Source organism: Numenius arquata, chromosome 2 (assembly GCF_964106895.1).
Source record: "Numenius arquata chromosome 2, bNumArq3.hap1.1, whole genome shotgun sequence".
NCBI classification, from domain to species: Eukaryota; Metazoa; Chordata; class Aves; order Charadriiformes; family Scolopacidae; genus Numenius; species Numenius arquata.
Genome location: NC_133577.1, coordinates 55,468,313 through 55,493,553, shown reverse-complemented (window position 1 = coordinate 55,493,553; position 25,241 = coordinate 55,468,313). Strand labels below are relative to the sequence as shown.

The 25,241-nt window shown below is 38.3% G+C and overlaps 2 protein-coding genes across 2 annotated transcripts in view; one reads left to right on the top strand and one right to left on the bottom strand.

Annotated features, from left to right (window-relative positions):
* Positions 1–25,241, top strand: part of ASB3 (ankyrin repeat and SOCS box containing 3) — a 29,823-nt gene that overhangs the window by 3,033 nt on the left and 1,549 nt on the right. Inside the window, exons 2-9 of the mRNA XM_074144297.1 lie at positions 13,399–13,612; positions 13,960–14,118; positions 15,628–15,740; positions 16,333–16,468; positions 17,238–17,415; positions 18,798–18,995; positions 21,863–22,114; positions 24,424–24,557. Of these exons, the coding sequence (XP_074000398.1) occupies positions 13,417–13,612; positions 13,960–14,118; positions 15,628–15,740; positions 16,333–16,468; positions 17,238–17,415; positions 18,798–18,995; positions 21,863–22,114; positions 24,424–24,557 (1,366 nt within the window). The 5' untranslated portion in view covers positions 13,399–13,416. The remainder of the gene's footprint in view (positions 1–13,398; positions 13,613–13,959; positions 14,119–15,627; positions 15,741–16,332; positions 16,469–17,237; positions 17,416–18,797; positions 18,996–21,862; positions 22,115–24,423; positions 24,558–25,241) is intronic.
* On the bottom strand, positions 801–12,995 carry CHAC2 (ChaC glutathione specific gamma-glutamylcyclotransferase 2). The gene is made up of 3 exons (XM_074168810.1): positions 12,834–12,995; positions 6,703–6,738; positions 801–3,344 (listed from the first exon to the last, which is right to left on the bottom strand). The coding sequence occupies exons 1-3, from the start codon at positions 12,966–12,968 to the stop codon at positions 2,961–2,963; spliced, it is 555 nt and encodes a 184-aa protein (XP_074024911.1). The 5' UTR covers positions 12,969–12,995; the 3' UTR covers positions 801–2,960.

The window sequence follows — 25,241 nt, the reverse complement described above, 5'->3', positions numbered from 1 at the left end:
AATCTCTACAATTTGTCACAAATTTAGATTTAGTTCTAACCAGTAGGGAAGCAAAAAATTAAGCATATATGGCATATAAAAAGTGTATGTTAATTTTTTCATAGTAACAGATCTGAAAGTATACTGGACTTTTGTTGGCAATTGAAGGTATAGGAAGAATTGTGGCTCAAATACAGTACGAACAAAGGTGTATTTCCAGTGCTTTAATTAATTCCTAATGTTGACACAGTTTAAGACTGTGTAATACTAGCTAGATCTTTTATGTTGTTTTTCATCATTAGATCTAATAGCATTTTATAATGATGCAATTAAGACACACACTGATGTCCATCCTAATATGGATACACTTTAAATAAACATATTTCTGGAAATGTCTTTCTCCAACACCGTTAGTAAATGTGATGCACTTTTATTGTACTGAAGTTGTATGCACAAACTGGAATGTATTGTTACAGATATTATTGCAAGTTTTATGAATCTGGAAAGTAAATGAACAATGTCCTGAGTATAATTAAAGATGCAAAGTGTAGAGCCATACATAATCACAATACCCCAACACAGTACTTAAATAATTAGAGTTTTAATGAGGGAATTATCACTGATGTTTTTGGATCATTAGTTAGCGTAAGCATCCCCTGCCCTGTTTTAAGGAACAAGGATAAGTCTTTGAGGAAAGGATTTTTACAAATGTATAGAGTGGACGTGCCACTGTACGTGTTTTAACTTTACTCCAGCTTGCTTAAATCTGAAGTGAGCACAAGAGAGGAAGTGCTGTTGTTAGTTGTTTTTTTTTTTTTTTTGAGGGTGCTGTTCTTTTCAACACTTAAATATTCTTGAAATAAATCATATATAACACTTTTAGTAACAGTTAAGTATCCAGTGACACTTAAGATTTACTCTTTAAGTCAAGGTGAATAAATGCATGTATAATGGAGCACGTTCATTAATGTTGATTTGGGTGATGGTTATCACTGTCCGTGTTTGGTGTGTGAAGTCACTCAGCTCCAGCTTTGGACATCTTAATGAGTGTCATTACACACAGACATCTGAAGTTCTGATCATGCTCCTCTCCTGCTGTACAGGTGAGTTAGTTGGGGTTGCTCTTTTGCCCAGTTATGTCAATCTCAAAGCAGCATAGTGTAGTGGAGAACCAAGACCTTTGAAGGACATTCCATCAGTTTGCAAGTAACTCACATGCACTAGTGGAAAAATGGGGCCTCGATACATATGATTATTTTTCTAATATGATCAGAGGATTTTCTTCTGGAGTTTAGAGTACTGCATCAAGTGATACCCCATCATGTACTCTTAAAATAGTGGTCTTCAACTATTAATGATAAACAGTAGCTTCTAAAAACTAATACACTTTTTTTTCATTCTTCAATAAATCAATGCTTGAGAGATGCCAGAAGCACACTAAAACTATAATCTGGTATGTAAAAAATACAGTTTTCTTAGTTAAATAATTTAGGTGGTCTAATTATCTTGAATTTAGGTTTGAATTTTAATATCCTATTTTCTACTCATCTAGCTGCCTTTCTCAAATGTTTCCTATTGACATTCATTTATGTTCTTGTTGGCTTGTGTAGGTAGCCAAGTAAAATAATAGCAGCTTGTTATTTTGATAACCCTTATATTTTCAAGCAATTACAGATATAAAATGGGAAAATGTAAAGAAGAGAAAGGGACAACCTATATAGTAGAAACACAATTTTTGCAATTACTGAAGCAAAATATAGGCTTCCAAGCTACTACTAAACGCTTCTACATTCTCTCTATGAGAAAATGTGATGTTACATGCTGTTTGAAATAGGAGCATTCCTATATTAACATACAAAAATATACTTTGTTAAAAGTTAACAAAAATAACTCAAGTTTTTGAGAAGACAGACAAATTCTTGTTGGGATAGAAAGTAAGTAAGCCCGCTAGCCTAAACTGGTGGCTTTCGAACTCTATTTGGATGTCCATACAACACACGTAAGTTTACTGAAAATAGGGTTTCTTTCTTAATTACCTTTTTTTTCCATGAATTCCTAAAACAGTGGTTGAAAATTACTGGCTTAAAATCTATCCTTAGGGATTTGTGAATTTTTTAAGAGATGACGTTACAACAACATCTAAAGGCAAATAACAAAGATGAAGGCTTCTGAACATTCTTGCTGCATTGTGTCACCAAGTCTCATACTCAGTTAATTTTAACATTTTGGCTTTATTCTTTATATTAATCTTAAAATATAAAATGAGGCACTCATATGTTATGACTTGTTTGTGTCAAAGTACCCTGTGCTTTGGTTTTCAGGGGCTTCACATAATGAGCCAAGGGAAATAATTATTTCCTTGGCAATGAAACATTTTATCTTCTGTGTTTAAGGACAAGCTAATAGATAAAGGGCAAGATGACTAATTCAGTGGAATAACTTAACTTCATTGAAGTTGAACGCTGATGATGTAAATGCGCAGTAGGACATTTGCTATACAATTTACAACAGCTACTTAACGTTTATCTCTGTAGCTGCGCTGAGCTCTGTGCCTGTGGGCTTGAATCAGAAAGAACTTTCACTTAAATCAATGGGACTTGTATCTATCTGAATGCAGATTTTGATCGTAAAAATATTCTAAAGATTTATTTTACACCTGAAAATAATTTAAAAAAAATCTTCAAACAAAGAGGAGTTTCAGTGGTTCTCTTGCGATTTTCATAAAGGTGTAGTCTTTGGATAAAAACCCAATACACCAAATCCAAACCTAAAACACTTCCTCTGCTCTCCTTTCTATAGACTCCTGAAAGAATGATTTTTGTAACAGTATGTTTTAATGGCCAACTGCTATTCTGGTTGCAATATTAAAATAAATAAAATAGCATAGCACAGAGAAACATGCCTCCAAGTCGTGTTTCATGCACCCATTGTGCAATGAAACCATTCCTCTGAAGCAAGACCGTTAAAAATAAGAAGTTATTTTATAGACAGTTTAGGTTTTGATGCTTTTCCAAGAGTTCCTTTACTAGTTTCTCTAAGGAGAAGAGATGCTCATCTACGTCTTCTGGTACAAGATTTCTGATAGAATTAGCAAGTTCAAACAGGTATTCTGTGTTTCTTCCACTAGGACCAACTGCATTAAAAATCTGTTCAGCAATTTCTTCTAGAGGTGCTGGACCAAGGTAGTTAGGGTTGTCACAAGTTCCAATGTATAACAATACATCAAACGGTTTTACTGACGAGTCTTTTGGATAGAAAATGACAGTTGTAGTCCTGTAGCCTCCTTTCTCTCTGAAGTCCAGGTATGCCTTTACTTCACATTCTTGTCCAGCTGGCAGTCTGTAAGCAACACCCCATACGCACCCCTGTTGAAGGACATAAGAAATTCCAAGCAGTGCTCATAAAGATACTCACAAATTAAGGTATTTCAATTGTATTTAGGTAAAATACTCTTAAATATATATTCTTCCATTTTCAGTCTTTTTATAGCTATTTCTCGCACTGTTTGTAGAAGGAGTCCCAAATGAAAAGAAAGGGCTGTTTTATTTAGGAGATCTTCAGTCAAAATGGTAATCATGCAGACTGATCACCCACTTTCTTGCTAATGCTTAGGCCTTTCTTACTAAACAATTTCTTGTTACAATTAAATTTGAAGTAGTAAATAGCTTTGGCCTGGCCTTCTAAGGAGCTTGCAAAAAGGATACAAAGTATCTTCTTGACCTCACAAAATTTGTATGTGAAAATTAAACTTGTAAATAGTGCCCAATTCAATGTAATTTTGATAAGTTCCTTTCTCTGTTTAGTTGCAGTTTCATTTTTAAGGCCCCAAGTGTCACCTTGCATCTGTTACATGTACTGGGAGGGATGAGTGTTGTAACGTTACCGTACTGACACTGAATCAGAAAAGAAAAAGCTGAGAGAGAAATCTTCATTTTGCACAAATAAATGGGGCATATCCGGCACCTCAGCAAATACTGTTAGGATAAATTTCCTTGCCATCTTTGAGAACCTGAATATTTCTTCATTCTCTTCAGATAACATCTCTGAACAAGTATTTAACTGTGGTGTGAATTAGTTATACTCCCTTACCAAGATAAACAAATCAGTGAGATCTGTGTAGGGATTGATTTGCATGGGGTTTTGTTTTGAAGTACCCTAGAAAAATCATGATGGTCTGTTATCCACTAAGGGCTACATATTATTTCTTGGGAGTGCTGTTTTAAAATAAATGGTAGTGTTTTGTCTGCTGGCAACATCAAATGTAGATCTTTCTGCAGCTAAGTAGGTATACATATCAGTGCTACAATTATGATAACAAAGCAATTAATGTTTTGGGTTTTTTTCCCCCTAAATCTGGATCTTAGCTTGTAGTCACGATATCAGACAATGCTGGGGTGGTGGTGTTAATTCATGAGCGTTTAATTTTGTGGTCAGACTATATGCTAGTCAAAGGCATTTTATTAAAGAAATGAGGAGCCATTTTCTGTTGCATCCTTTGTAGGTGGTTACAGCATTTGATGTGCTGTGGCCAGAACAACACTATTGAGTACAAAAATGGGTTACTTGCTTTCCCTCAGCCATCTGGGATGCTGGTTCACTCCAGCTGTCTGCAGGAAACATGTTAGTTTTGGAAACAGCCTCTTCTGTGCATATTACTCATGTGAGTTAAATCTGCCATTCAGACCTACTTTGGTGTTGATAGGAAAATATATATGGGTGTGTGGGGGATAAGGATTTAAAGCAGATAGTACTGCTAGTGAATTCATTTAGTTTTCAGTATAGGGAATTTCTGTTTCAGATGATGGAAAATTATAATCCAGAAATCTGACAAGGAGCATGATGTTCTTTTTCTGTGTGGTTTCCTCTTACCTGGCAAAGAAACTCAGATGCACCAAGTTAAAATAACTCTCTATACTAGATGTTTCCAAGCTGCACTATGTGTATCACTTGTGAAAAAGGACACACGGAGATGACAGCTGGCATTGCCAGTTAAAGTATACCACTGCTGTTGTCACCAAGGTATTTAGTGCCTGCGAACAGGGAAATAATTGCTGTAGTCTGCTAAGATACCTTCAAAATAAGGTTACCTTTTTAAACTGCAGAATGAGTAACAGAAATTAAAGCAAATGACCTGTTCACACCATTTGATGATTATATGTAAACTGTGATTATCTGGTCACACTAGATACTGGAGAAAAGGGAGAAAAACCCAACCAAACAAAACTGGTTTGCTAAGGGGGAAAAACGTTTCTATGGTAACCAAGAAGTTTGCTTAAGAATACAAACTGGGTGACAACAAACATAGGTGTTCTTTGCCTATGTAACATAATGTACCCAGCAGTACAGTAACGTGAAAGAAACCTTACTAGAAAGGTACAGAAAATCACAGTGAGAGGTAGTGCATTGCATTTTGCTTGTTCTGCTAACTGCAAAAAACACTTGATGTTACCACTAAACTCACCTCTCTTTGTGGCTGCTATTTCAGGGAAATAGATCAGTAAGACAGCAACATCATAACTGTCTAGAGAAGCAACTGTAAATAAAAACTAACTACTACCAAAATATCCATTCTTCCTGTCTTACTGCCTGGTGTCATGTGGCCTTGCTCTCCCTCTGCTTTCATGCCATCCTTCTTTCCCTCCTGCTTCCAGAGGCAATAGTACTTGCAGAGATTCCCTCTCCTGGCGCAGTGTGAAGCTGGACAGACATGACCATTGCAGCCATCCCCAGCAAGGTGCCGGAATAGAGTAGCAGTGCTGGATGTGGGGCGCCTGGAGGATCAGCAGGAGTGGGAAAGTGATCGCATCCAAGGTGTACCCTGCAATAGCCTCCCCTGCGCTTTCCCAGCCTGACTCAAATGCTTCTGTCCTAGCTGGTGAACAGTCCAAACAAGAGCTCCCTGGTGGGTCAGAGCCCTAAAAACAATTGCAGGTCATTGTAACGATTAGCTTCTTCACTATCGATCAGAACTTGAAACAGGTGAAATATAAGTCTAGGGACTTTTCAAAGCAGAAAAATCTTGATTTTTCCTAAAGCTTACATGACTGTAAGCCTTAGGCCTGGTTTCATCCCCCCTCCCTCCCCAGCCCAGGCACTCCCCCCCTTGCACTGTCTTAAGTGATATCTAGGGAAGAAGTCAAAAGATAAGCAAGAACGGTAGACTCTGGCCAATGGCCTTTTCTCTAAACAGGAGCAAATTTCACAATATTACATAGAAATCAAAAGCACAGTTGTGGCACTTAATTCCGTAAACATTTTATCGGTGTAGCAAAAAATAAAGCAAGGGTATCTCCTTTTTTATCACTGTGATATGATCTTGATTTGTTTCAGTTTTTATTTTGGGAGGGCAACATTACTGTACTGACACAACATCTGGGGTCTACTACTGGGGCATCATCAGCACTATATGTATGCTGAAAGTAAAATTCTGCATCTTGTAACAGGATAGCTGAAGTGACTATTCCAGAAAATACTTTTACATATACCTCTGTTAATAGCAGACCAAAGCTACTCCCAGTTTCTTAGTTTAGATTGATTGATTGGTTTGAAACAATAGGTATCACTGGTGTAACTCTAAGAAATTTTGAGAGAACTGTTAATTGCACTAAAGATAACTCAGTTATTTGCTTGTAGAGAAGCAAAAATCAATAGAGACTTACTACACAGGTAGGGAATGCAACAGGATATTCTGTACACTACAGAGACAGAAGAGGAGTACTATACCTCAGCATCTTCAATCAGAGTCACAACTCTTCCAGGCTAAAATTAAAAAAAAAAAAAAAAAATCATAGTTCAATTAGAGGCTTTTAATCAAAATCATGAGCAAAACCAAAACAAAATAAGAAAAAAACCAATTAAAGGAAAGGGTCAGAGAACTAATCCAGGATAATCTCAATAACCTCTGTTTCTTTGAAATCCAGTATAAATATTTTTTGAGAATAGCTTTTGATCTGTATTAGGTAAACTGCGATGAACAAAATGTTAAATTCTGAGTGGAAAGCATCTGCAACATAGAAGTTAAATTAATGGCAGTCATAAATGGTGAGGTTTCGAATGTCCTTGCTTTGTATGTGCTGTCCAGACTCAATTATACTCATGGAAAATGGTGGTAATTCATTAATGCAAAACTATCATCAGGTCACCTTCCTCAGTCATGTTGCTTCTCCACGATACTATGCTGCTTTTTTTTTTTTTTTTTTTTTTATCTCCAAAGTGACAATGAGGTGAACCTTCTCACTTGTATTCAAAAGGTTTATATGCAGGCATGGACAATTATGTAACACAGAAATCTACCTTGTGTAGAACTAGATGAGATATTACCACTTCTGGCTTGGTTTGCACAGATGGATTTTAGATAATGTTAATTGCACACTATGACACATGACAACTCCTAGGTTTAAAAGCTCCTAGCTAATTAGATGTTTTTGAAAACATATTGCAAAGAAATCTAGTAAGCACCATGTTATTCGATGTTGAAAAATAAGTTTATTGTGCATAAGACTATTATCCCCTTCTTTTCCCTCTCCCAGCTCATTCTTCCTTGCTGGGCCGAGGGAGGGTACCTTGGTAATGGTTTATTTTTCCATTAAGTTTCTTCTTGCAGGAAGAGTAAAGAGGCCAGTTTGTAAATACTGAAAAGAAAATTGTTAACATTTGTTGTGTAACCTGAAGAATAAAATTTTGGAATATAAAACCTTATGGAGAGCTACATCTGTAGTTTAAAAGTGCTAATTTTGGCATTAAATTAGTGTACAAGTGTCTAATTAGAGTTAAGGGAAGCAGAGGTACTAGCATTAATTCAATTCCAGTGTAGGATAGAAATTAATTCTCCTAGGAGTTGCAAAGATAATCTGAACTTGATATACTTAGATGCATGCCTTTCATTTAGTCTTAGCTGATTTTCAATCTTGGGCTACTACATTTCAGTCTTTTTATGACTCGTCACTAATAGCTTCATTGACATGTCCACGCTTTTCTCTTTGATAAGTTTGTACTTCTATTTGTCTCTCTCACACAGGAACAGTGTAGGGTTTTCTCCTGCACCGAGCCACTGGCAACCCACGCATTCTTTGGCAGCAAGCTAAATAAGAAATCTAGTTTTTGCAGAGCGTTTCATAGATACCAGCAAGTGTAGATATTATTTCGTGTCAGATCTTTTAGAATCTTATCAAGGCTATTTATAAGCTCTGAATTGCTGTGTTTTTCTCATTTTTATGCCAGTTCTGTCCCAGCATCAGCCATCTATTCCTGATCTGATTGATACAGTAAGGTAACAAAACTAAACTAATACTAAATGATTACCCTTTGAGTACTTAGAGGAAACAGGTCTGTTACCATGGTTAATCAAGATAATTTAAGTGTTCCTTTTGGGGAGTTTTATCCATAGCCATTAATACTTCCCTGACTTGTGTACTTAGTACTGGATACTAAGATTTTGTAAGTTACGGATTAAAGAGTCATTCTGTGGTGGAAAACAACTTTCTCTTTATTATCAAGAATGTCTGTATCTGAAGCATAATATTAAATAAAAGTAAAGCACTGAAGAGTACTTAATCTTCAGAGTAGTTTGTTTGCGTAGGGAAGGACAGGGTATTTATTGTATTGGTTTGCAGAGTCCTTGTCTTGCATGGAACTACCTAAAAACAAACACCGTTAAGGAACCATGGGTATTACCTCTGCTAGCTAAGAAAAGAAAATAACACATCTATAAATGACTAGCTACATAATATAAACCAAAACCATTTTTGTCATGTCCAGGGAGTACTGGCAAGAGTAAACCTGAATGAACTCCTAAAAAATCGGATGTCTTCGAGGGATCTGTGTCAGTTACGTGCAGCATACTGCCATAAAGGCTGACAAAGGCAACCGTGCATTGGATCATGCTGGAGTAGCAGCATGGTCTGCAGCTGCACGGGCATTTTCTACGGCATCTGCAGCACTAAGGGCCATGACCTCTCTGAATCAGAAGGGAAGCCGTTGTGGAAAATTAAATACACCTTGTTTTAGCTCTTAGTGTTGTATTTCACTTCAGGCCCTCAATCGTACTGTACACTAGATGTACAATACTCCCAAATGTACTCCTGTCTTAAGAGTGCATGTGGCAGGAGATTCTTACAGGCTTTACCAACTTGGGTTCAGTAAAAAGAGGAAAATAGCATTAGCATGGCACAGAGCCTGTGCTAGAGACTATGAGCATTCTCCTGGCACAGGGGCTTTGTCCATCTGCATGGAGATAAAGTTCCTCAGTTGATGCGTGCTATGAAATACTGGGGTAAACTAAAATAAGATCTTCCGCTGTTAGATTGTTTTCAGTGGTGCCACAAACTGCTCAGCTACCAAAATTACTAAATATTTACTGATAATCAATACATTTTGCATCTGGATATAAAAGTACGATGGGCTAAAAGGAAATCTGACCTTAGAAATAATTTTAGCTTGATTACCTCTTAAATTTTTTCAGACAGGGAGGTGTAAGTTTGCTAATTAGTAGGAAGGTAATAATTTTAAATGGTTTCCTTAAAAGCACAAGTTTGTTTAAACAAAGCATAGCCTTTTCTACTTCCCTTTCCTGTGGCTCATTAAGGCATAACAGAAGTCTACCCGTCCATCCTTTCCCCTGTAGCCATCAAATGGGAAGAAACTGCCAGGGTAAATCAGGGAATCATAGAAGAGGGAGGGCACCTCTGGAGATCCTTTAGTCCAACCTCCTTTTTTTATCCGTTTCACCATAAAGCCCTTCATTATCTTAAAACGATTCAACTTTGAGCTGATCCAATAATTCTGTGCATGCAGAAACTCCAAGTTTTCTGTTTGGCAACTGTTTGTACAGTGGCAGCAGACAGCTGGAGGTAGACTAACCATGGCATCAAGCTTCCCCAGCTAAAGCGAGTGGTCTGAAGCTGGGAGGGAGGGGGATTGTAAGGAGAGGAAGCCAGACTTCACTGTTTTGGCAGCAGCAAGCTATTAGTTTGGTTCAAGCCATCTTGTGACAATAGTGGCTTCAACCCTTGAATGCGCTTACACTTCCGTGCAGTTCTGTGCAAAACAAACCCCCAGGCTTTCAATGTTTGAGAAGGTTTATGCGAATCATGCAGGTTTGCATTTCTGATGCCATTTTTTCTGAAGCTTGCACTAAGAAATTTGAATTTGCCATTTATGAAAACATTTTTGTTACTTATTCAGATATTTCTAAGCCAATAGCACTTTTTTCAGGGAACACTGTTATTGCCTGGTAAACTTCAAGCTGCTTTAATGTACTATTCAGAATAATCCTCTGAAAAATCTTATTTTTAAATGCAGCTAATACGCTGTATGCTTTTCAAGAAATGTTTATTCCTTTTTTTTTTGCATTCTTAATCTGTTCTAACAAAACTTTTTCCAATATAAACTATGGCCCTGTGATTAAATATAACTTTTTAACTAGTTAACTGTCTTACTAAGGTAAAAGTTGAGCAGTTCAAAGTACAATTACAAGGTCAACCGAGTTTTGCACTAACAGCTTGCAGCCATTGTACTCTGCTCTGTGTGCTTTTGTTGCACTGACCATGGAATGTTGGAGCAAAGAGTGTTTTCAGGAGAGGTTTTTTTAAACTTGTTGGCTACTATTTCATTGCTGCTTTTTAAAATGTGTCGGTGCTGAAGGACCAGTTTCACTTCTAGCTCACCCACAGGAGATGTAATTAATCTCTGTCAAGGACTGTAAAGATTTTATAGCAGAGAGCGTTTGGCCTGGTGAAATGGGAGGTCCCAGCTGTGTGTTTTCTCAGCGTATGCTGAGGGAGCCCTTTTGCGCTGCAAGGAGGAGTAACAACTCATGGTCTGCAGGAATACAGAAAGGCATTAACTTGTTGATGCTGAGAAAAGGTGTATTTTGTTAATGCTAAGTGTTTTATATAAAATGCATTAACCAGTTCACATAAATAATAACCTGTGCCCTCAGTCAGAAATAGAACGAAGCATGAGGTTGGGAGGGGAGGGTGGTGTTGGTGGTGTTTTAAGGCGTTGTATGCCTGCAGATGATGGTTCTGGGTATGATCTTGACTGGGGCAGAAATACAAATGCCTAAGCTTCTTGGAACCAAGTATATGTGGGTAGTAACCTAGCATGGCCATTTTGCAATATTTCCAATATCTGCACAAAGACAGTCACCCTGAGTATTCCTCTGAATTTCAGTCTAGCCCAGCAGAAGATAATGCAATGAGGTCACCAAGAATACTTGCAAAGAGGAGGAAAAACTGGTTGGTGTGGGCTTTATTCCTTTCTGAAGCCCCAAGAGCAAGACCTTCTCTGTTGACTGATTAGAGGTTTTTAATTTTTTTTTTTTTTTTTTAAAAAGCTTGATTTCCGAAGTAGGGGAGGCTGATGGGATCACACTCTTTTATGCCCCACCCTAACAACTTTTGCACATGCTTTTCAATTCATCCAAATTCAAGAGAAGAATAGAAATTTCCCGATGCTCGCATAAACATAATCTTTGACAAAGGGATGACTGATAGATGAGAATGAGTGTTCTCATTGAGAAAGGAAGCAATAGCTGTCCAGTCTGCAGACCTAACCCAGCCAGCTGCTGGGCGTGCTGCACCTCTCCAGCCGGGTAGGTTTGGAGACAGGAATTGTGGCAGCACGTAAGCCAGGTTACAAAGCCAGGTTTTCCACTCGACCTTAAGAGATACCTGGCAAAGGGTTTTGGGGCTCAGAAGCGGGACAGCTGCATTTGCACAGCACTGCTCCAACCTGAAAACCAGCCTGAAAACTCGAGACCAAGACCATTTGCACGTAATTTTTTTTTTTTTTTTGCAGTAAACCGTTTTTTTCTTTTTAAATCCTAAATGCTCAATTCGTGCTAGTGCCTGAAATGCAGAAAAGTAGATGCAAGGGTGGGGTGTATTACCTTTAAGTACGGTGTAAGTTATTTTACGGTGTTTGAGTTTCTAACTAGTGCTATTTAGAACTAGATGAAAATTTCTTCCATGGTACATGGAGCATGCTGTGTTTTATTTTTTTAAAAGAACTCTTATGCTTTTTCCGGGGGAGCTCTTTTAAAGCCATGTTTCAGTTTGAGTGGAGTTTCTAGGGTGCAGGTCAGATGACTGCCTTAGGGAGCATCAGAATACACTTTCCTGATACAAAACCAGCATGCAAAGTAGGTAAATTGTTATAGAGCTGTATGCAAGTATCGGTTTCTATATATTTATGATCAGTTTGTGTTTCTGATAGTGACTAAATCATGAGCAGCATCTGCAACCCAGTGACCGTCCTGCCACATCAAAATAATTATTCTAACTCGCTGCGTACTTCTGTAACCTATGGTTTCTTTAACGTTTGTTGAGCTATTTAGAATCACATAAGGGTGATAGCTCTCCTGTGGGGAGGGTGGTACAGGCTTCCAAAGCAGAGTAAGGCTCTTGCTGCTGTGGCTTAAAAAATATATGTATGTTGGCATGAAATTGAGAGTGCTCACTTCTGGAATTTTAGTTTCTTTTTCTTGGTGGTGGCTTTTCTTTGTTTATTTGTGGGGTTTTTTTCCCTTTTTCCAAACAGTAAATATATCTTAGTCCGTGAGTTTTCATTTGAAAGTAAAAAAAAAAAAAAAGCTGAAGACCAGTGAGGTCGTTACTCGGATCAACGCTTCCGGCCTTCACTTACTGTTAAGCAAGTTCTTTCTCTTCAAAGCCTGGCACCCGCACGGAGGTGTTTTCCCCTCGTTACTCAGATTAATGTCTGTAAGAGCGGGGCTGGAGGCCGCAGCTCGCCCCGCCGCCACGGTGAGGGGCCGCGCTGCCGGGCCGGTCCCGCCCGCCTTCCCCGCCAGGCCCGGGGCGCGCCCCGCCCCGCCTCGCCTCCCCTCGCCTCACCTTGCCCGGCACGCCGCGGTGGTCGGTGCTGCCCTGCCAGAAGCGGCGGCTGTAGCCCAGGATGCGCCCTACCATCTTCTCCTCGTAGGGGAAATCCACCTTCCAGATGAGGGAGCCGTAGCCGAACACCCACATGGCTGACCGGCCGCCTGACGGCCCGGCCGCCGCGGGCCTGCGCACTGCCAGCGGGGCGGCCCCGCGGCCGGCGGCGGGGAAAAGCCGGCGGGCTCCGGCGGCTCCTGCCTGCGAGGCGTCGCCGGCCTCGGGGGCTTTCTGGAGGGGGCAGAGGGGTGTCGTGTCTGTGTGTTACGCGCACAGGTTCGTTCGCCTTTGGGGCTGTGTCAGCTGGGGCGGGAGGAGAGGTGCCCTGCCCGCTGGGTAGCAGCAGGGGAGCTGTTACACACACACCCCAAACAAACACCCTTCCCCCAAAAACACCAAACCAAACCTCTGCAAAAAAAACCCCAACCAAAGCCCCATATGCATATTCTGTACTAACAGGCATCTCTCTTTTTCTTTTCCTTTTTTTTCCTCCCTCTGTTCCTTCCCCCCCCCCCCGCCGCAGAGTTTGCTGTGGGTAAGGATGGATTTCACGGAGGCCTATTCCGATCGATGCTCTGCCGTGGGGCTTGCAGCCAGAGAAGGAAATGTTAAAATGCTGAGGAAACTAATTAAGCAGGGATACAGCATTGATGTTCCAGATAACAGGGGGTGGGTGCCCATCCACGAAGCAGCAGCTCACAATTCTAGTGAATGTCTGAGGCTGCTAATTAGTGCAGGTAAGGAATAGTGCGATTTTCTGCTAAATTACCTTGTCATACAAATTAAATATATTTCTATTATCATAATCTTGTTTTGTAAATTTCTGTGTGGTTTTGTAGATACTGCCTAGCTATGGTCAAGAGAAACTGGCGTGTTGTAGTCCGTTAATGACAATTGATTTTACTTTACTTTCTCTACCTAAGGCAGGCGTAGGGCCAACAATAACTGACACTGCTGTTTGAAAGAGTCTAACGGCACATTTGTAGATATGCTGTAGGCTGCTCATCTCAAACAACTTAATTATTTTAAGAAAATAGCTGTCTTGTAATTTATTACCAAGTATACCTTTTTTCGTTATTTATAGCTCCATCTGATGGCTACATAAATTCAAAGACGTTTGAAGGGATGTGTGCGCTGCACCTTTCGGCACGCCACGGGTCTTTGGAAAGTGTTCGTGTTCTTCTGGAAGCTGGGGCTGACCCCAACGAAGTTACCACTGAAGCAACCACTGCACTGTTCCTAGGTTACACAAGCTTTCTTGAAATCTCAGAACAACTGACAAGTGGAGAAAAGCTTACTCGCTAAGTTTAAACTCACCAGAATTCATTCACCACCTACCATGTTTCATTTTTTGTAGCCTAAGAGCCTTTGAGCTTTAGACTCAAAGATAGAGCGCATCTAGAAATTACTTCTTATTTATGGATAAACCTGCTTCAGACTGTGTTTTAAAACAAAATTGTAAAGCCAAATATTCTTTTTTATTGCCTTTTGTATCTTTCTAGCACAGAAAAGGTCTAGGAGGTATAAGTACATCTGTATGAGGGGGTCTCTTTCTTTTTTTTTTTTTTTTTTTAATTCCACCCTACTTCTTACATGAGAAGACCTTTTATTCTTTTTGCAATTCTTAGTTTAGCAATTAAGGTCCGTTATTTTGTATTTTTTCTAAGATTTATGTTTGACATAATTAAGTGCCTGAAACTTCTGCTATTGTGAATCCTCAGAGTCTAAATCATCTGATTAAATATGCTTATTGTTTTACTCGCCTCTTTACCCAGGCAGACATCATGCCTGCCACATGACCTTTGTTTACAAGTCTATTCACATTTTATTTTTAAGCACCTAAATAGTTTATTTGCTTAAAACAATTGGTAACAGGTAGCGCCTGTGAGGAAATCACCATTAAGTCACACTGGATAATTATAATTAACACTATGTGTAAGTGCTTACCTAGATTAGACAGGGCCAAGGAACAGTGCTGGGGTTGTGTATCCAAGAGGTATTTTAACAGGTGAGGTTAGTCCGGGCTATGTAATGGGGTTATGGCACAGCTCTGTCTTGGGCATTCAGTACTACAAGGCAGAGGCACTCCTTTGGCCAAGCCCTGCACTAATACTCTACAAATCATTCAATCAGTAGCAACTATTTGCAGGTCATTTATCGCCATATCAGGCTTTTACAGTTACACAGAAAATGTGCCTTGGTAGAATTGTTGGTGGCAAAAACTTGAGGATGAATCAAGATGCTAAAGGAGGCTTTGCCAATTAATACATTAGCATAAATTAAATGTACACATTATAAATTCACTTTATATAGGTGTTTAAAACACTTTTAAACTTCTTAAAAAGGTTTAAGTTTGGGGGAGTTTGTTGTGAGATAGCCACTGGGCTTCACAGCTTCAAGAGGCCGTTGCAACTGTCATGCAGTTAGGTGCCTGCTGCAGGATTGTCCCCGGATTCCACAGGAGAGAGGGGTGAGAGGAACTTGCTTTTGTTATCTGCGTTAACACAGCGTAGGTGGAATTTTAACAAGTCTAACTAAAATTTTTGTAGATAAATTTCCATTGTCTGAGTCTGTTTTGGGGGATGGAAATGTGAAAGGCAAGTAAGCGTATATAACGCAAGTTTAAAAGAATTATGATTATTGTGTCTCACATTAGCTGTGAGACCATTTGAGTTTTTTAATGAGTTCTTTAAATCTAGTTAATAGAATTTTTTTTTTCTTCTTTTTTATTTTTTTACTGTTCTATTTGAAGCTGTTGAGAATGAGCATGCAAACATAGTAAAGTTTCTGCTCCAACATGGAGCAGATGTTAAAGGACCTCATTCTTGGTCTGGATGGAATTCTTTGCACCAAGCTTCTTTTCAGGTAACCTGTAAGTGTATCGTGTAATTTCCATGTATTATGTATCTATAATTTCCATGTATTCTGAGTGGTAATTTATGTATTTGCCTTTTCATTGCGTAATTTTTCCTAAGCTATCCTGACAGTCATAAGGTTGCCTAAATGCTGAAGGGCTTGCAGTGCTCTGAAGAGTGTGTCTGAAACTACATGAGATGTTGATGTTGGGAAGCAATAGTTGTTTAGGTATTATAAGTATTGTATGTACTCACAAGCTCATGTGTTGTATTTGGGAAGTGAGTCTCTTACAAGATTCTTACAGTTCTGTGTAGTATCTCATCATCAGTGAGACGTAGGACCTGTTTCCAGAATAGAAATATGTTAGCTTAATGGTTCTAATAAACTAATTTAATTTCCATTTGTATGTATTGTGTAAATGAGCAAATGTGAAAAATTAAATTAAACTTGTCTATTTGCTTCTACCATTAATTTTTTGGTACATTTTTAGAATATTGAATTTATTGTGTTTTTTCTTATTTGTGTTCGGAGTGTGTGGGAAAAATAGATTACTTCAATTCCCCACTTTTTTGTTGGTTAAGAATAAAAATATTTATTTCAGGGATGCACTGAGATAATGAAAATACTCATGGAGAAAGGGGCAAGCAAGGAATGTAAGGATGACTTTGGAATCACACCTTTGTTTGTTGCTGCTCAGTATGGAAAGCTGGAGAGTTTAAGACTGCTTGTATCCCGCGGTAATAGTCATTCATTTAGCTTCATTGTTCTTAAACTTGCATCAACCTGTCACCAGATACAATTTTAGTTCTACTTTTGCACTTCATAACTTCAAATTATAGTAGTTTTAATGTAATTTTAGTTGCAGATGGGTATGCAAAATCATCTTAATTGCTTAAATCTTGTTTCAGTAATTTAATGTAGTTTTCAGCAAGTGATGGTAGGAAATAAATCAAACCTGAGAAAAGATCAAGGTTCATCAGAATCTTCTAGAAGCCCTCAATAATACTACGTTAGTGGTCTAATTTTGATGACATTGCTCTTGTAATAGAATATTGTTCAGGCTGAGTGAGGATATCTCCCTCTGGTCATGAAGTGACACCGACAGTTTCATTCACATAATGAACAAGTTTTATACGTCTAAGTGCATGTGTCCTTACAAACAACATTAATTGCCATAACCGTTAAGCCTTAGGAAGCCATGACCTGACCAAATAAACAGTACTAAGCAAAGAGAGGGAGAATCTTAAAAAATAATTGCAATCAAAAGATTGCCTAGCTCATTACCTTCCCTCCAGCATGTTTATCTCACGTTGTGCTGATCTTTAACAGAGTTAAAGCACTTAACTGTTTCAAAAGTTAGCAACAAGCTAGTAAACGTTTCTTTATTGCTGTGAAAAACTTGTTGTGTTGTGAAGTCACTCTGTGAGAACCAATTACCAATTAACTTTGTTGTTTATTTTGTGTGGTGGTGATGTATTGGCTTGTGTTTTGTTTTTTTTCTTCCAGGTGCAGAGGTAAACTGTCAAGCCAAGGACAGAGCCACTCCTCTGCTGATTGCGGCGCAGGAGGGCCATGCTGAGTGTGTGGAACTGCTGTTATCGAAAGGGGCAGATCCAAATCTCTACTGCAACGAGGATAACTGGCAGCTGCCTATTCACGCAGCGGCTGAAATGGGCCATAAAAAGTAGGTGATTAAAAAGGCATTCAGGCAAAAGATTCTGGTAATGAAAACCTAATCGACAAAGAGGATGTTCAGCTCCAAAAGAACGAAAAACAAGTTTTCAAGATGATTTGTAGTTTAGAATTTCTAAGTGTTTAAATATTTTAAATGTCTGTTAGTAGTCCCAGTAAAGTGAACAACCGCTTTGAATTGAGCATCTAATCTAGGTCTGATCGACATCCTAATGAGTTCAGAGAGGTTTCCAGAGTGCTGAACCAGATACCAGTTCGCTCAATAGCCATATTACTTTCATGTTTTAAAATATAAATAACAATAGCATATGCTTTATACATTAATTGAACAGCTCTTAATTGGAATTTTAGCCCTGACCATTAAGTAGCAGAAGTAATCACGTACAAATAATGAGTTAGCTGAACCAGCCAAGAAATCGAAGCCATAAAACAATTCCTTTAGTATTTCCAGAAATGCATTTTTACCTTTGCCCAATCCCAATGATAATAAATCACTTTTTTAGCAGAAAACCCAGAGTGGAAGTTCCCAGAGTATCAGGCCATTGTGGAGAAGCATCAGGAACCCCATGGCTTGCACATGTGTGACAGCATTTAAAATCGAATATATTAACGATGATACTAACTGCAAAATTATTAGTAGATGCTTGATCTTAACCCCGAGCAGAAGGAGCTCATCAGCTGAGCTGTCGTTAAAGTTTGTGCATCAAATTGATGCCTCTCCTCAAACTGATGAGGAGAGCAGATAGTAGTAAATACTGAGGAAGCTGGGTTTTGTTCATTTTCTCAGAAACAAAAGATGGACTAGCAAAGTTGTCAGTACTAGAAATGTCTTCAAATCAAATACTGCCTTCATAGCTTTTGCAACAATAGGTAACTGTCGACCTCTGAGCAGCACCAATAAGTTCCAGTAGCAAAGGAATTGGTGTTTGTCGCTAGTCCTTGTTAGCTGGAAAGGATGCAGGTGGGAGGTGTGAGCTCTGAAACAGAAGGATTTTTCTGTTTCAGTATCTCAGTTTGTGTTGTTGAACAGAAGGAAATATTCATTTTATTTGCAACTCACATTTTAAGTTTACTTCCAGACTGGATTTAATGTGCATTGGTACTTTATTGCTGTATAAAGGATTATTGGACAATAGGACATATCTGTCCCCATTTTGGATTAAAATATTTATTGCCCATCCATGCCAAAGCACAATGTTTGTTATGGATCTATGTATGAAATGATAAAGATTGTTCCTTTATACAAACTCAGTAGTGGAAAAATAGGTAGGATTTTCTTCTTAAGTTGTAGTGACCATATGAAAAATGACCATACATTTAAAATTAATTACTGCATAAGATCACAAAATAAATAGTGTTTTTAAATATTTGCAGGATACTAGAGTTGCTAATAGCAGTTACTGATCGGATTTGTGATAAAGGCAAAGGCAAAGTGAGCCCTGTGTATTCAGCAGTATATGGTGGTAATAAAGAATGTCTGGAAATCTTACTCAAAGAAGGCTACAGTCCAGATGCTCAAGAGTGCCTTAACTTCGACTGCAGATCACCCATGTGTATGGTCTTCCAAAAAGAGTAAGTTTACCCCTTATATTTTTGAAAAGGCTAATATAATTATGAGTAGTTATTCAACCTTTTTTAAATGTGCGGTTTTCCTGCCCTTCTTCCTCAATTCTTGAACTGCTGGAGTTAAACTGGACGCATCCAAACAGTGTGCTGGGTTTGGATTGCATGCACAAGCTGAAGAGCCTCACTGAATTCTCCAAGGGGAAGATTGGCTCTTGAAGAAGTGTGTTGTAGAACATTATTGCAGGTTTCATACTTTCAGAAGGCCTTATCGACATGTCTCTGTCTTCTGGAAATGTGACTTGATGCTGTAATTGGATCAAAAAGACTCTTGAGTAGCCAGATCCTTTTCATTAAGGATGAGTTATGGGAAAACAGTGCTTTTCTCTTATGTATGCCAGTCTCATGCCTAAGACAGGCAGAGTTAACCAGCTTTACCATACCATACCATACCATACCATACCATACCATACCATACCATACCATACCATACCATACCATACCATACCATACCATACCATACCATACCATACCAATACCATACCAATACCATACCAATACCATAGCTGTAAGGAGGCCTGGGAAGCTGAATGATATATTCTTTTAGATCATGACCCATTTCTTTTTAAGCCTGGTCAGTCACGTGCACCCGCTGTTACTCAATAAGAAATAAAACAATGCTCCATAATGCAAAGGCTATAATTTTGGAGGAAAAGTAATAAGGTATAAAAAGTCTTACTAAGTATATATATTGTATGTCAATGAGGTGCTCTTCATGTCTTCATTGTTGATCTTTTTTTCCCCTTTAGTGCAGAAGTTTCTTCTTCCTTTTTCCGTGGGAAATTAATTTGTGGAGGAGTGGGCTGTTACTGTAAGAGATGAAGATGTTGCTGTCCCCAAGTTCACCTTGTGCTCCTCCCAAACTAATTAAATACATAAAATCAAATCAAAATAGAGAATCAAATCTCAGTCATCTCTTGGCAGTTCTGAGCTTTGTATAGAGCTGCAATGGCATTGTGTTTTACATTTTAATTGAGGCTTGAGAGCAGTTGCCTGATACTGCTTTATGCTTTAGAACAGCAGAGAAGTTTCATGTGGTAGAGAATACATTTGAAAACTTTTTTTTTTCTTCAGCTGATTGCTGTCTATCATTTAATATTTTGCCAGAATTCTAGGTAGTTCACCCTTTGCAGGTACTCCTCAGGAATATTAACGCAAAGTAATGTAAGGTGGCTAGTGTGCTGCAAGAAGGAAAATATCTTCAATAAAGGCTTTTAAGTCGTCTTAAAACTCAGATTCTAACAGCATATTTCATGTATATGGATCAAAATTCATTGCTTATGCACTGCCATTTAAGTTAATGAGGTTTTGGTGGTGGTGAACTTAGTTCACCTCCATTAAAAAGCAGTTTATCCAGCAGATGCAAAAACATAGCTTTTGGGGCTGGCTTACATTTTGGAATCATGGTTACAGTTTCTCATTCTTGCTTCTTGTCTTCCACAAGGGGCCTGCTCTGATTTCTTTTATTTAAGGAAGAAAAATAAAAATGCGCAATATTTTAACAGTTCTTAGAGTCCAGAATTTTGTCGCCTGCAAACATTTTTAGCCAAAATACCAACATTTAGATGATGTGCCTTGGTGCCCTGAATCATATAAATAATTGAGGCTCGTACACAGATGTGATGTGTAGAGGCTATTTGAGGGATTATTTTTTATGAGAAAGCTTGTTATAATTACAAATGATGGTCTTGAGGTGCTGTATTTTTTTTTTTCCCCTGGATAAAGCTGTTGAAAGAATTAACTTTGTTGGGATATTCTTTGCTGAGTATGTTTGAATGTATGTTTTTGTAAAGTGCGTACTAGTTGCATCCTATTTATTATTAGGATCTCACGTTCTTACAGTCGGCATAGGGAAATTTTCAAAAACTTTATCAAATATATGCCATCAGTCTACAAAGAGGGAAATCAAGAACAGAATTATTTTTTAAATAGTGAAAGTACATCCCGGTGACTGTGCCTGTGGCAGCCTCTTGTGTCTCTGGTCAGCCTGGGGTGATTTTGAATTGCTTGAGGCAGGAGCTCATCCAGCCCCCAAAGGGCGCGTGTGGAATCACGCGTCAGGGTGGGAGGCAGAATGGGCTTTCCCCTGTCTCCAGAAATGGTGCATGAGGCGTGCAGTGAACACGAGGCAGGTAACATACATCACCGCTTCAAAACCACCTCCACGAAGTAATGTGCAATCCAATTGCTAACTAAAAAGCAACACGAATTATGAGCCATAATCTCATTCATTGTCGTATTATCATAATATAATTGATAATGATAAAATGTTTTAGTAACGACATTTAAAAATGTTTACAATAGTTCAAAGTGTTGCAGAGCTTCCTGCAAGCACAGCTGGGTGTAAATGAAACCCCTGAGAGGTTTGAAGTGCAATCGTTTGATGTTTTGGTTGGTGGTGTGTGGCATGCTTTTAAGGTGAAACCTGACCAAGTGGCGGCGGTGCTTTGTGCTTGCAGCAGGCGGCGGATCAGCAGCGTGACACCTCTGGGGTACAGGTGTTAGCAACTGATGGCTTTGGGTGGTTCCTATTTGTGATCCAAAGGCTTGCTCTGAAGGGCTGGAAGCTAGGTTTTTCAGGACAAAAAGAACAAATGTGTTAAATGTAAGGACTTGGGGTCTCCTGAAGTAGTTCTACATTTTAAATTGATGCTGTCCAGAAAGAACTGCAGTCGGATGCACATGTGGGATTCTTCTTTGTTTTGGGGGGATCTTTGGTAGAAGAAATTTGCTTTCTCAGAAGAAAGAAGTGAAATGGTAGATGCTTTCTGGGGAAAAACTAACAGGATGTCCTGTTCCTTGTGTGCTGTTCATAGGTTTTTTAATTTCATTGATATTTTCCTGAAATACGGGATCACCTTACTTGGGATTAATTTGGGATATTGCCTGTTACATGAAAAGTTTACTTTATTTCAACGCTTCTTGAAGCTGGGCTGTTCACTGCCTTCCGGGGACCAATTATCGGAGTTTTTAAGTTACACAATTAAAGTTCATGCGGAGTACAAGGAATGGCTGCCTTATCTGCTCTTGGCTGGCTTTAACCCAGTGAATCTAATGCACAGATTCTGGTAAGCAGATAATGTTATCTTGTTTACTTAAATATTGTATGCTACTCTGTGGAGATGTTGCCGATGTTATTGAAGGCGTGCTTTCAGAGGACAGCACTTGATAATCAGTTGCCGTGATCAGGAACGGTGAGGCTTAGGGGAAGCCTGAAATAAATCATTCACAGGTAATGGCTGGATTTAGTAAAACAAATTTCTTTTAGGAAGAAAGCCCCAACGGAGATTGTTTTATTGCTACCCTGGGGAAATGTGTCATTTCACAATTTTTATGTCAAACATCTCTTATTAGTCCCCAAATTTAGTTGCAAATTGCATGTCTATGTATAACATGGTAATGGTAAGAATTATTTCAAATACCAAGAAAGAGGTCAGGAGGGATGGGAAACAAATGTAAGGTGAAGCTGGGCCAAGGTTAGGAGGAGGGGAAACGGATACAATTAGAGGTTGTGTTAAACAAAATAATGTGGCCAAAATTTCAGTCTTTTTTTTTTTTTTAATTCTTCCACATACAAATAACTGCTTGGTTATATTTTGTATTTAGTTAGACATACAGAATTAAACTTATATTTTAAATTATGAAGTATTTGTATTTTGGGGGGCCTTTTTCTTGTCTGTGAAGGTGACACAGACTTTACTACGATGTGTCTCAGCTGTAAAATATAATGTGAGATGTATAAACTCATTACATGCGCTACTTAACTGTACGAAAGGAGTAGGATTTTAAGTTTTACTTAAATATTGATTTGTATTTCAGATACTGTTAAGATATCACGGTTAAGGTATCTTCGGTAGTTTAAATGCATTCATTTATGACTTGGTGAGATTCTGTTAATCATTAGTGTCCGAGGCTTTCTGAACAGTAACGAGAGGAGTGTATATAAAGCATGGTATATCCATGCTTCTGCAGATCATATTTATTCATAGAAGACTTGGTGAGTGCAAAAGTAAACACACCAAAGATTGCAATTCAGTGAGTAAACAAATCTCCCTCTCCATGTATATCATATGTGATGCTTTTTGATATTTTGTAAAATAATCCACAGATACTTTTAGAGCAATTACTTCCTTTGTTTAACTATCCACTTTGTAAAATAAAGCTTATCACGTCATAATCTATAAAACTAATGTTTTTCAAAGTTTAACTTCAATATTACCTATTCCGTTCTGGAAGGTAACAGGAGGATAGCAGACAGCAAATGACACTTACGCATAGGGTTCACTAACTGTCCCTGGCTCCTTGTGCAAAACCAACTGTAGAATCAGTCATAAACCGATCAGTCTAGAGCACTGATAATTTTAAGTACCGGTGGGAAAAGTAAAATCACCATTCTCTTAAAGAAACGTAGGAAATGAGATCTCTCTCCTGTATGGTTTTTGGTGAATGTATGAAAGTTCGGTCAAAAATGAAAAATGAATTCAGAAAAAATAGAAAGGACATTAATTTTAAAATTAAATTCGTGTGAAAAGGAATTGTATTAAAAATTTTTAGTCTAGTATTTTTGTGTGTTTAGAGCATTTAGATTTCCGCTCAGATGAAAATTCCAGGGTGTGTACCTCTAGCCAAGAAGCTGTTCCGTGACGTGGCATGGCTCCTCATCACCTGTAATGCTGAAACAGTTGGTTTACCCGCTGTTACTTAAACCTCCTTCTACCCTTCCTTTGGTTAAGCTATCATTAAATGTTCTCTACACATGCTAAAGATCTGAAATGCGAGTCATATTGATTTCTGAATACATATAAATGTGATCTCTGGTAGAAGGAGAGTTTGGAACACTTGTGAAATTTGAGGGGACTTCTGTTGGTTTTGTTATTCATGTTTTGTTTTCGTTGGTTTTGTTGGGTTTTTTTGTTTAAGTAGCTGAATATATGTGCATTTTTCCCCCAAACTGATGGTAATGCTTATAATGCTCTGCTGCCTTGACCCCTCGTTAAAGTTTAGGTGGAAATGGAGTAAGAAATTAGTGCAGGCAGAATGGTGCCTATTACTGCGGCATTTAAATTTCAGAGAAGATACTTTTCTCTTACAATCTAACTTTTAAAATTTTAAAGATTTTAATTTACTTTTAAGAATTTAAGAAAATTTTAAGAAGAAATTTTACTAATGTAAAATTACATTAGTAAAAGCTCATGCATTTAAAATTACTTTGAATTTCTCTTTATTGGTTTCCTGTTTCTGGGTTTAGGATGTACATCGTTAAGAATTTGTTAGAAAATAGCTTTCTAAGTGCTGTTTTCATTACTATATTTATGCTATTGTGTAAAATATTTTATGGGATATGTAAAATATGTTTATGGGAGTTTTCATTATGCAGGATTTTCTCTGTGAGTGACGATGCCTTTAATTTCACCCTGGAGTTCACAAACTGGAAGAGACTTCCTCCAGCTGTAGAGCGGGACCTTTCAGACTGCAAAGAGAAGTTCGCTTGGACTCCCAGGAGCCATTTTGGTGAGCAACACAGTTAGGGGAAAAAAAGAGCTCTGTCTGCTGGCTTCCAGACTGGACTGTGGACGGGAAACAGCTTTGTGTTTGGCAAAGAAGGTTCAATAGACATTGCTTGGCCAGAAAACGGGGAGCAGAAACAGCTAGACAAACAAACAAGCCCAAAATATTTCAATTAATTTGACTCACTATCTCGTTCAGTTCAGAGTTAGCAGGTTTCAAGTAGGTATTCTCAGTTTCGGCTATCTTGTCCACTTCAAGTTAATGCATGTGCTATAAAGTATGGATACTGAATGTAAATTAGTATTGTACCTTCCTGAAATGATTTGTCCAGCTTCTTGGAAGATGATCAGTATTACATGGTTATGTTTTTAGACGATATCCCACTGATTTTTATTACTTTTAATTTGATTTCTATTTCCAATGAAGTGTCTATCCTGTTCTGTAAGCATTTGACAGTAATTAAAATACAAACTATATAAAACATCATACCAAATACCTACAAATCTAGCTGTTCGTTGTCGCTCCTGTAATCAAAATATGCTCAGCCGAAAAGATTCAATAATTGATTTTCCAGGAAAACATCAGTGCTCACGGCATTCACCCTTTAGAAAAGCAGCTTTACCATACAGGTCACGCTCTGAACTACGTATTATGTTACTGGAAAAATTGCACTCGGGTGTCTTTGGA

What these genes read in the sequence shown, in the direction of transcription:
- CHAC2 (XM_074168810.1), bottom strand. Translation starts at nt 12,968, where the DNA reads ATGTGGGTGTTCGGCTACGGCTCCCTCATCTGGAAGGTGGATTTCCCC. An exon ending in ACCGCGGCGTGCCGGGCAAG is followed by an intron (nt 6,739 to 12,833) that starts GTGAGGCGAGGG and finishes TTTTAATTTTAG; the next exon opens with CCTGGAAGAGTTGTGACTCT. An exon ending in CTCTGATTGAAGATGCTGAG is followed by an intron (nt 3,345 to 6,702) that starts GTATAGTACTCC and finishes GTCCTTCAACAG; the next exon opens with GGGTGCGTATGGGGTGTTGC.